The sequence below is a fragment of the Patagioenas fasciata genome, chromosome 7, assembly GCF_037038585.1.
Source record: "Patagioenas fasciata isolate bPatFas1 chromosome 7, bPatFas1.hap1, whole genome shotgun sequence".
Taxonomy (NCBI): Eukaryota; Metazoa; Chordata; class Aves; order Columbiformes; family Columbidae; genus Patagioenas; species Patagioenas fasciata.
The window spans coordinates 12,515,391-12,527,796 of record NC_092526.1 but is presented as its reverse complement, the minus strand read 5'-3'; the positions used below and the strand labels follow the sequence as shown (position 1 = coordinate 12,527,796).

The following is a 12,406-nucleotide window of genomic DNA, read 5'->3' as shown; positions in this document are numbered from 1 at the left end:
GTCAAAACTTTTGGACATATTGATTCCCAAAGGAGTATTTGGAATGTAGCACAGGCAGCCTGCCCACAATAATGTTATATTCCTCCACAGACAGATTAGCCTGGGCCCATTTTGGCCAGATTTCTGGATTCAAATATAGCCTATTTTAAGTTATTCTGCGATGGGCAGTATGGTTATACCTACACATTTTATATAACCAGACACAGCTCTCTCTGGTCATCATGAATGCTGATGATAAGGGGAACAGAAAAGCAAGAAATGCCCATCCAAAAGAATGCTGCTTTCTTTTCATTGAGGTTCCCTTTAAAAAAAAAATAGGTGAAGGAAGGAGAAGGTCTTTTAGGAGGCACTCGAGGAGTGAGTTTATAGAATTGATTAAAACCAGTTGCATGTTCCCCTTGCATCGGGACATCTAAGTGCCATCTTGGCTTCTCTGTGTCCACTCTTCAGACTCCAGCTCTGCAACAAGCTCAGCGCAAGTGCTGGGGTCTGTCATCATTGCAGTCACTGTGGGACTGTGGACCCAGAGAGGCATCTTTTTAGGACAGAAACTGAAGCTCTCTTTTTTTCACTTGCTGTGCATCATCAGAGTACACGATGCATTAAGAGATGTGAGGTTTCTCATCCTGACATTTTGCAGGCTGCCTAGCAACTGCGACGGAGGGAGAGGAGAAAACTCCTGACCTGGGAAAAAGGAACAAACACTTCCCTCCCTCTGCTCCAGTTGCAGGCCGAAGGACTTAATCTGTTGAAACAAAGTTTACACCCTGGTTTCCTCTAAAAAGAGTTGCGTTTGATTAACTAAGCTCAGAAATGAGGTTTTCTCTCCAAGAGAAATAGATGTTTAAAATCAGCTGCTGTAAATGAGAGAGATGCTGTAGCAGGTTGCGTGCTGGAGCAGGTGGCCTACCGGTTTGATCTTTTCCATCATGAGTTAATCTCTGGTATATTTGCAACATTTCAATAGTAGAGGGCACCCTTAGCAGCTCGCTTAACTTTGTTAGGAGAGAATCTGCTGACTCAATGCCAACACGCAAATCTCAGCCTTTATGGTAGGTTAATTTATTTAGTGTGATGCCTAGGTTCAGTTTCAGGAAATGCTGACAGTCTCTTTAACAGCTTCAAAATGGATTTCAAACCTTGTTGAATACCAGTATTTTGTAGCATTCGGAGCCTTGCTTTTGAGTAAATTAAAAAAATACCAACAGTCCATCTCCAAATATGTCTTTCTAACTTGGGCAATGCTCAGTTCAAATGGGAGGGTTTGCATACAGAAAGGGACGGAGGAGGTGATTTGTCACTCCTGATGGATGACTCTCCCTCCTAGGCCTATTCAGCATTTATCTGTGTAGGGATGAATCAATGACGAGTCTGACTGTAATCTGCTGAAAGTTGTAATTAGGAAAATTAAGTAATGATTCTTGTCAAAGCTGACAAGTTGATGTATTTCAGTGTCAGAACTGTGATTTGCCAAGCAAGCAGCTCTCTCCCTTAACCATCTCTCAAAAAGCTGTTTGTTTTTGGTTTGGTTTTCTTACTATTTTTTTCTGCTAATTTATCAAAGCAAAATAGGTGCAATTTAGGAATTTGCTCCTTCAGTTTTTGTCAATGCAGATTCTACCATTTAGAACTCTAACAACCTGAGCCTTGCTCTGGAGCATTTGGTCCTGCGCATCAGAGTACGTGTTAAATCATCTATATTTAAAGTAATGCTCAGTTTGGAAATTTGTTTCTCTATCTCATTTTCAAAATGGTGCAAGTTTTCCTCAGCACAATACATAAATCCTCCTGCTCTCCACCCACTGATATCCCAATTGCTGTGAACTTATGTATGTTTAGCTAATTTGTGTGATGCATTTTTATAATTGAAAAGCCTGGGCTATTTTGGGCAGCTGGCAGGTGCTGTACCCTTTGCTGACAGCTTTCAAATGGTACTGGTTTGAAGAAAAGCAGTGTCAAAGAGCAGCATTTCGTATCATTGCATGGAAACATAAATCCATTCCCTTTTCTCAGATTTTTTTTTTTTTGCCACATTTGCTAATGATCATAGATATTTCTGAGGTTTTGTCCTCCACAGTTCCATTTTGTCTTCCTGCTTTTAACCTGCAGCGTAGTCAAAATGTTGAAACTTTATGACATGGTGATAATTTCCTTAGCAACAGCCAGTGTTGTCAGCAACGCAGGTTTGTGATTTTAACTGTATGATCCAGCCTGGGGCTGGATTTGCGGGGCTGCAGGAGACTGCGAGCAGCAGTAGGTTCAGAGGTCTGTGTCTGGGTAGGTGCGCACCTTCTCTCCCGGTGTGCCTGCTTTTTTAGCAGCTCCAGACATCTCTTTGCATGCTAGATGATGAAGAAAGATTTAAACAGAACAGGGGGTTTTGAAAGCAGATACTGGGGTCAGAGGATAAAAATGATTTCTCTCATTTTTTTGATTGAAACAAGTATTCTGGAGAGTTGACTAGATATACAGTTTTCTTCTCCTGTAACCAGACAAGAAGTGGTAGTCCCTCGATTACCAAGTTCAGGCTAGTTTGCTGTGTTATTTTTCCCCATTATTTCTGTTGCTGGCTGAATTCAGTAGCTGGATAACCCTTTCAGTTTGTATTTGACCCTTCTGGAGTCCTGTGATATCTAAGAACTCCTTGGAGCGCACTGCTACAACTGATACCCAAACCAGGGTCTTTGTATCAAAGAGAGCTGCAGCTGCTCAGTAAAGGTAGATATTTGCTCCACTTAGCTATCTTGGATGATTTAGTTGCAGATCATCCTCCCATCCCCACATATCCCTGGTGGTAGGAGAGAAATGGGAGACCCCCTAGAGGTCCCGTCCAGGCCTGTTGTCTGTGAATGTCCCTCTCTGAATGCTGGTATTTCTCACACTGTTCCATTAGATGGAATATACATAACTGCTCTGGCCTGTAAGGGGAGGGACAGTGATCTTTGCCAGCAGGCAAAGCGGGGACTCTCTGTAGAAGGATCGAAAAGCTTGTATTTTGAGATGCTTCTGAGAAGCTTTTAAAATTGCTGATTTTGACCCCAGTGATCCCAAAAAATAGTTAAAGAAACTGGCAAACCACTGAGAAGAGGTGATCCTGATTGCTGGATGTGGATTGTCAGAAATAAAAACAAGAGTAACAGCTAACCTCTGACTGTTAGAGATTAATGCATAAGCCACTTGAACACTGCAGTCGTAAACTTCTAAGATTATATGCAGCATTGGTCTTCCTCTACTGCTTATTGAATTACTTGCTGCTAAATTCAATGTGGAATTGAAGCACAGGGAGAATCAAAATAAGAGGAAAGAAGTGGGGTTTTTATTTATTTTTTTTATTGGATTACTTGTACATCTCCTATGGTGTATATGTAGAGCGAGGCTTCCTAGTTCTTAAAATGTTGGTAGCATTATCTGTTTCATCAAGTAAGCTGTACCTGCCTGTAAGGTGATGTTTATAAGGGGAGAGAAGGCAGTTTGCTGAACAGATGGGACAAATTTCGTCATGGACCGGCCTAGATGGATTGTGCTGCTGTTAGCCTAATCGAGGTAGGAGGCTATGAGGGCAGAAGACATTCTTTAGACATACATACCTAACCCATCTGGCTTAAAATCACGTCATCGAAGCAGGAAATTATAGAAAATTACTAGTGGATAAATGACACTGCCTTTTCTAATACATCTTTTTTAGTAGCTGTGCTGAAATCCCTTTTGAAAAGAGCAGTTGCACTGGTAATTGTGCCATGTGAGCACTGCCCAAAGCATTGTGTCTCCTTGAAAGAAAAAAAATGTAAAAAAAAGATGAAAAAGGCAATTGTACCATCAGGTGGTATAAAGACCATATTTCCCTCTGTGTAGCAGCCAGAGTGCCCAAGGGCTGGTGGGGCTGTCCTCCCCCAGCCTGTCCGTGGGGCTTGAGGAGAGGAGGGACACTGAGCTCTTGCTTTCTGGAACGTTTCAACCCAAACCAGCCACCAGCAGTGACCCCCCGTGCAGAATTCCTCCTTTGCCTAAGCCACCCAGAGCTCCATTGCCAAGGCATCCAAGGGTTCAGAACCTGTTCCCTGTCATCTTCCATCTAGGGATTCTGGTGTTTCGAGTTTTGTCATTTCCCACAGGAATGAATCTTGACACTTAACTGTGTCCTGAATGAAATGCAGCAGCCTCCTCACATGCTAATTGAGCAGCGTGTCTGCCAAGGGAGACTGGCAAAGGCTGACAAAACAGCGATGTAAGTAGTGGTGTGATGGTGTGTCCAACAAATGCAGAAGGAAAAAACAACCCTTCCTGTATACCAAGTGTTTTCAATTGATGCCTTGAGAATTGTTCTGGTTTGATTGTTATTTTCTGACAGCTAAAAATTCTATGCCTCTACAGCTTGACAGCTGGAAATATCAGCCTGCTATAAAAACGCCTTTTTTCTATTTCTGAAAATGAGAAATGGTTTTAAAATTGTTTCTATAGTCTCCAAAAAATTTAATAGGATATACTGAATTAATTGTCAAGCATCACATTTAAATAATATGAAAATCAGGATTTGTACTGTTCTGATCTGTGTTTTTGTTTTAGGTTTGCAGATTTTATCAGGGGCATGCTAAAGTTTATACTGCTGCTGCTTTTATCTGGAGCAACATTAGCATCGACCTGGTTCACTCTCACCTGTCTAACTAGTGTCACTCATCTGCCTTTAACCACAGGTAAATTCCTATGATTTATAAGTGCTATTGCAGGCAAATATTAGCAGTCGTAAGTCAACTACCTTAAAACCTGGTTTTGTATCTTTAGTAATGCAGTAGTTTATCAAGACAGAAAAAAAAAAACAAAAAGGTTTAGAAAACCTCTTGAATCTGAAATGTCTTTACCAGCTTTGAATAACTTCATAAGGAGATTAAAAACTACAAAACTCAGTATTAAGAACACAGAATATACATTTGAAATTGATTTGGGGACTGAATGATTTTCTGATTTGAATGTTTTGGAATAAGAGAGGCGAGAAATAAACCAAGAAAAATCAGATGAATGGGAGTAGTGTTGCATATAAGAAGCAGTGACCTGTCTCAGAATTTAAGGCTTGAAGCTTACATTAGTTGTTGGAAAGACTTGGTGCAGTTCAAACCAAAGTGACCTGTAGTGTTTTCAGCCATCAAAATCTATCCCTGCGCTGTGCTCTCCTCTTTATTGCACCTGCATGCGGGTTCAGGGAACTCTTCCAGCCCAAAATTAACTCAGTCTGTGTCTTCAAAAGATGAGAAGAAGCTGTTGGTAGGAGTGGGGCAAACACTCAGGGATCTGCTGAAGCTGCCAGCGAGCTCTACCATTAGCTGAAAATTAGCACCACTTAGTTCTTAAAAATCTGTCCTTCACCTTACTATTTGCATCAGAGGACTGACCCACCCGTGATTGCAAGACCTTCAACAGAGTAATGAGTTACAGTAAAAATAAACCATCAAGGCTTTAAAAAATATTTTTATTAAAGAATTCTGTAAATCCATCTTAAATAAAGAACCATCTTTGTTATAAGCAAGTTTATGCATTATAGGAAAAATGAAAATTGGTTTCTTTTCCCCGTTCTTAATAAACAGTTTGGTGTGGAGAATAGTATATAAAATACTGTTTTACTCAAATTAACTTTGAGTTTCAGTAAGTGCCCTTGGAGCATTGCATATGCCACAACTATAAACTAAAGTGGGTACAGCAAATTGAAATACATGATCAATTCAGGAGGAACACCATCTGGATGGATAGGTCAGATTTGTGATTTATCTTGAAATTTCAACTTTAAAAAAATCTGCTTAAAGAAGATTTAATCAACAAACAAATCAAATTTCGTGGTGGCTATTGTCATACCAAATGACTACACTTTCCTTTTCCATCAAATCTGAAATAAATGCAACAAAAACTTATTTCTTGTGCTTGCCTGCTTCATCACTGCAAGCCTGCAGTAATGTAAATTTTTACAGTAACTCTATCCTCTGAATTAATGCAACAAGCCAAACACATAAATGTCCCTTCAAGTCTATGCATAAGAATGAAGTGGTGAGGTTTCACAAGGTGAAAGTCATTATATATGCACTCACCAATGATCCAAAACAAAACTGATAGAGGTCTGTGTCTGACTTTATGTTTTCTAAAGAACTCAGCATGCAACATAGATTCTAGAAGAATCCTTACTTGTTTATAGTTTGGGAAAGGTGATCCACTGTCAGGACAGAAAAGTACCTAAGGTATTTGGGGTTTCGTGTAAAGTATCCTAAACCAATATCCTTTGATAAAAATCTAGGGGTTGGGTTGTTCTTTTAATGCAGTTATCATTTCTTTTAAAATGGATGATTCCTTAGATTCAGTTGTAAATTATATTTTGGAGTTTTCTATCTGTGCTGTTCTTATATATGTCACTGTAAATGTTGGACCCTGTTTTATAAAACACAAGCTTGTTTTGGATAGAAATGCCAGCAATATGATGCATTCCTCAAAAAAGGCAATCTAAAGCATCAGGGCCTAATGTGCTGCTACCAAATAAGATCTCTTTTTTCTTCTGTGTCATAATGTTTAAATTTCATCGGTAGGCGGAGGGGGCTTCATATCAGCCTTTTCTCATTAAAAGTTCATATAGAATAGATGTAATGTGCCTGTTCAATTTAGAACCTTGTGCACAGAAAAGCAGTGCTATATCTTTATGAAATATGCTCTTATGGATGAAAACACACAAGCTATTTAAGCTAATTTATAGGACTTCATGCTAGATTATTCCTCAATGTAATGATGCAATATGATGATAACCTCTGCATTCCACAGTAATTGGGAGAAATGGTACATTTGAATTGATTTGGATGAACTTTTTTTTTTATTCTTTTAATTAAAAGTTTGAGATGTAGAGTATATTAGAATATAAATGTAGGAGGTCAGATGCAGGCCATGGGCTGGCAGCTTTGGTAAGTGATTTGAGGTGGTTGGTGAAGATGGAAGTCACTCTGCATGCTCAGTGTTGACAGTGGACCTCCAGGTATGGACCTCCAAGTAGTTGTCCTCTGTGTGTTTTGGTAGAGCTGGAAGATGTGCAGAACAAATGCAGCCATCATTGTGGTTTTGTTTGGGGTTTGTTTGTTTTTGTAGTAGAGGCCCATGGAACGCTTTGTATCCTGGAGCTACTTTGCAGGCATCACTGAATAGCTGCTGCAAAGCAGGGGTTGTTGTGTTATTGCGGGCAGTGGGGTTTGATGTTGCCAAAAGGTGGGTAGACTCCTCAACTTGTTCCTGTCCTGTGGCAAAGAGCACAAATGTTAGGCTTGTCAGTGCTTCAGAGCCAGTGTTGGATCTCAGTCCACACTTTCAACGATACTCAGCTGCTGAGGCAGAGCACTTAGAGTTGTGGAAACTTGTGGGGTTGTACATTTGATCTTGCAAGGAGATTTTCCCTTAAACCATGTAGCTCCCATTCCATGAGGGGCCTTCCCCTCCTCTCTTGCCCTGCCTCTGGCATTGTTCTCTTGAACCCTACAAAACCGTAAGCCATCTTCAGCAATACCTGGAAACTGCTGAAATATCCGCATGACCTGATGGGCTGCTGGACAGGACAGTCGTTTTGATGAGGCAGGAGAATACCTCATGGGAGTCTTGGTGCCGGCTCAGGTGTTAAGGCAGGCTTCACCCTAAAGATGAAGGCTGGTTAGAGAACATCATCATCCTCTTCATCTCACCTGACAGCTGCTTGATCCATGAATCAGGTTTGCATCCATAGATAGACCTTGCCAGTCGTTTCCGCAGGTCCAAAACTACTATTTTGCTTTAGCATGTGGACATTGTGTGGCATACGTGCTCCTTCTACTCTTCCGAAAATGCTCTGCCTGGCTCCCACCTGGTCTCCAGAGTGAGCAGTCAGGTGGGTACGTTTGCATGGAAGCAAGCTTTTGAAATGCTAAAAAGATGAGAGTTTGGGCAGTTATTCACCCCAAAGGGAAGGGAAGAAAATATCTAAAGATTTGTTTTTAAAATAGAAACAAACCACCCTCCCTCTTTTAATCAGAATTCTTTGTAGCAGTTGGAGTGATACCTGATTTAAATATTGGGAGAGGAATTGTATTTGAAAAAATGGTCACGGCGAAATGTTTTTTCCTGCACGTGTTAGTATAATAGTCTCCTAATTCCTTGTAAATAGGCACAACATCATTTAAAGATATTTCCTACAAAATGTAATTACTTAAAATGGAGACCTTTAATGCAGATATTAAAAATCAATGACTGCTTTGTGTTTTCTTTAGATGATACTGTTTAGCATTGTTTGTCTTGTGTAATGCCTGCATTGCTCTTTCATTATCATAATATGCTCCATTTTAACTCCTGCCAAGACAAGTTTTCTGTCATTTGCTGACTTCTTAATGTATCTCCAAAAGATTTTATAAAAAGTGTATTCAGAGTCATGTGTATGAACTATAACTGCCAGTGTGGGGACAAAAAAAAGAAAGCAAGACAAAATAATGATACAGTGCCATCATAGCTGCTATATCATCTGTCTAAAACACCTCTCATCAGCTAATCACAGCTCTGAAAAATCCCTTGATTCTGGAATCGTTTTATATTTTAAGTAAGCTTGAATTTTCTTTTAAGAAATTTTAATTTTAATGTATATTATTTGCATTTTCCAGCGAGTTTCAAAGACGATTTTATGTACACATCAGGCATTAGAATAGTTTTCTCCATTGAATTCCCAATGCAGCTGCCCTGTTTCTCTGTGCCAAGTCCATTGTTAGTTTGCTTTGTACTGAACTTCATTATGTGAATTTATGTACAATGGGATACTTTGACCCAAAATAATTGTGTAAGGCATCGTAATGCCAGTTTCAGTATCTTTCCACTTTCTATTGCTGGTAGTATCTCTGGATACAAATACTAGCATTTTCCAAAAATTAATATGCAATGCTGGTTGCTCACAGCTCAGATTGAATGTTTTCAGCTTAGCATATCAAGAATATTCTAATATTTATCAGCACATTCAGCAAAACGTTGCTTTAAAAAATCTTTTCTAGTGCTGCATGGCAGATACTCTGAATATGGTGGCAACTCCAGGAGCTGGTAATTATATTTAGGTTAAGCAGCCTACATTTTATTTTCAGGTTCCACAGATTGAACATTATAAACACATCTGTCTCCTGCCGTCATCTGCAAAGCACAGTATTGAAAAAGAGAGATGTTAGTTATTCAATACTGATTGTTTTATCCTTTGAGTTTAATTTCTTTAATGTATACAAGGTGTGTTTGATTAAGTATAAGGCAGGGGGACCCAGAGGATAAAACGGTGGCCTGAAAGCATTTATTTTTGTAGCTTCAGCATTAACCTGCTTGTGGCTGTGGGCAAATCATTACCCCAAGTCCTGTTGTGCTTTTCCCACTCATAAGATGGGAATAATGGCATTTCTCTTCCTGAAGGCATCTGTAAATCCACAGGTACAATAGTGCTTAAAGAATTAATCTAAGGGGTTTATTTAAAAACAGTTTTAAACCCCAGTGTTAAATAGTGCACAATGCTTGAAATTTGGGAGGAACATTACAGGGATGAATATATATATAAATCTGGCCGTTTTAAATATCTATTGATAGCAAGCCTCAAATATTGTATGATTTCCAAGCCCCCTCCCTTTTTTTTTTTTGAGGCTCATGGCTTACTCAGTAATTTCTTCACTTTTTAGTTCTCCAAAGTGATTGCTTTGCTTTCAAAGCAAGTTCCACTTGCTTTTCTCTTGGGAAGTGTATAGAACAAATCCAGTTTGATCAGATTTTTGGTTACTTTCATAACTATATAATGAGATAAGTATTTGATAAGAATTTGATCAGTGCATGCCGGAATGGAAATCCAGGCAATGAAACATATTGCTCTGCACTACAGGGACATCCTTCTCTTAGGTTTTTTGTTCCTATAAGTGAATTATAGTAAAAATTACTGTCTTACCTTGAGGGAGTCACATTTCTCATGGACAAATTAAGGAGGACTTCTTCCGTGACTATTCTTAGCATGACCAATAGCAAGAATTAAATCATATGGAAGTTTAGAGAGTTTGATAGGAACTAACTTTGAATTGTTTAGATAATTTGTGGGGAAACTGAAGTGCTAAAGTCACCAAAACATCCATCCGCATGAGGCATTATACTTTCATTTTGGCATTTGGGATGCTGTTTTAATGGGCAATAACAAAATGCACTAGATCCCTGTAGATTTCACTTTCAATTGTGTGTTGCACCCAAGAGAACGTGTTCAGTTGTATTTATGTTCCTGTTTATCCATATGAAATTTCTGGGAGTCTTGGCTCGGTTTGTGTAAGAGAACTGTTACAGAATGTACAGAGTTCAAGAGTTTCTGGCAAAGGATTTTGGAAGAAGATACAGGACCACCTGCCAGCACTTGATACTGCTCTGGAGTATCTACATTTCTTTTGTAAAGCTATCCGCAAAAAAGAAATAGTAATATTTCATATTCTTTGTAGAAATCAGCCAAAGTATATGTGCCAATGGGTTGATAAGAACTATTTACATCAGTGGAGGTTCTGCCGTTAATTGCATTCAGGCTTGGGTTGGGGTCTGTAGTTATGCATTTAATGATGGTGTAATCTAAGAGTAAATTGCTGAAAATGCTGCAGAACATCCTGAGAAGTTCTAGGAACTTGTCTGGATGTCAGAGATACTTGAGACTCCTTCTGCTGTGTTGCAAGCTCATCTGGTGACACCAAGTGCATGCCATCATTTAAATCACGTCCCTGTTCCAATTCCTGATTTTTTTTTAAATTTTTTTTTAAATTGGTATAGAGCTTTTGTCACAGCTTGTGGCTTGGAGATAAGAAAGTCTGTGTCTGTGATATGGGCATGGATTTGCCATCTGGTAGCTGAAGACTTGCAGGGGATAAGAAGCCAAGGATCAACCTAACTTCTTATTGCTCTTTCTCTTCGTGCTAAGTCACGGTATCGCCATCAGTGCCCAGCTTCATCTGACTGGTCACATCCCCAGAGCTGGTATCAAGACACATTTCATTCCTCATGTCCTTGCTGGCCAGGAGGAGACCGAGCACTGGGGGAGTAGCAGGGGCTGCCTCACACCTCAGGCGTGAACGTGACCTGTCGGAGCCTGGTCTGAGCCTCCTGCCGCTCCGGAACAGTTCTGCGAGGCAGCTGTGCTTCAGGTGGGGGTTTCGCCTTTCCTGGTCTTTTTGCGGTGGGCCAGCCTGTGAAATAGCAGCTTAATTCACAGAAACATCTTGAAAACGTGACATCAATCAAAGTTGTTTAAAGAAACCCAGCCCAGTTCCATTATTTATTGCTGTCCACAGCTGCCACTGTCTTGGGTACATGACTTTGTGCAAAGCTTCGTAAGCACTTAATTCCTTTTCCTAAGAAAAAGTGATTTTTTAAAAAATTTCTTTTTTTTTAATATATATACTAATAGCATGACACACTTCCCCAGCATATGCCTATCCAAGCTAGTTGTTTGTCCTTGTTAGGCTTTAGGACATAATGTTAGCTTCTTGGGAAATCTTTTTTTTTCCTTCAGCACTTTCACATCCTTATGTTCATTTCCAATGACTGTCATCAAGATTGTCTTAATTGAAAAAACATTCGTTGCAACTTCAGCAGCTGTTTTTCTACAGCATAAAATCATGGTAATTGTGTTCATTCAATGCAAGGTCGCTGTAATGCAAAGTAAATGGTCTTTGCTAATAGATGATATTCTCCCTGCTACAGTATCTTGTTACCCAAGAGCTGGAATATGAGGTCTGCTATTTAGTGTACGAAATAAAAGGAAAAAGATACTTTTGAACTCTTATTTGACTTTTTCACAGAATCACACAGAATCACGGAATGTTAGGGATTGGAAGGGACCTCGAAAGCTCATCCAGTCCAATCCCCCCGCCGGAGCAGGAACACCCAGATGAGGTTACACAGGAAGGTGTCCAGGCGGGCTTTGAATGTCTCCAGAGAAGGAGACTCCACAACCTCCCTGGGCAGCCTGGTCCAGTGTCTGTCACCCTCACTGAGAAGAAGTTTCTTCTCAAATTTAAGTGGAACCTTTTGTGTTCCAGTTTGAACCCATTGCCCCTTGTCCTATCATTGGTTGTCACCAAGAAGAGCCTGACTCTGTCCTCCTGACACTCACCCTTTATATATCTGTAAACATTAATAAGGTCACCCCTCAGTCTTCTCTTCTCCAAGCTAAAGAGACCCAGCTCCCTCAGCCTTTCCTATAACTTTCCTATAACTTATTTTTCTGAAACTGCAGATTTTATCCTTGACTCTCTGTTTAGTTGACCAATTGTGTTTATGACTTAATCGCCAAGTTAATGGAATAAGCTTATTTGTACAGCACTCAGCAGACCCTGGATGATTACAGAAATATGAAGTAAAAAACTATTTTTCCATCACTACAGTATGT

At 39.8% G+C, this 12,406-nt stretch overlaps 1 protein-coding gene across 1 annotated transcript in view; it reads left to right on the top strand.

Moving 5' to 3' along the window:
- Positions 1 to 12,406, top strand: part of SLC49A4 (solute carrier family 49 member 4) — a 69,663-nt gene that overhangs the window by 43,766 nt on the left and 13,491 nt on the right. The window contains exon 7 of the mRNA XM_065840619.2: positions 4,564 to 4,691. Within this exon, the coding sequence (XP_065696691.1) occupies positions 4,564 to 4,691 (128 nt within the window). The remainder of the gene's footprint in view (positions 1 to 4,563; positions 4,692 to 12,406) is intronic.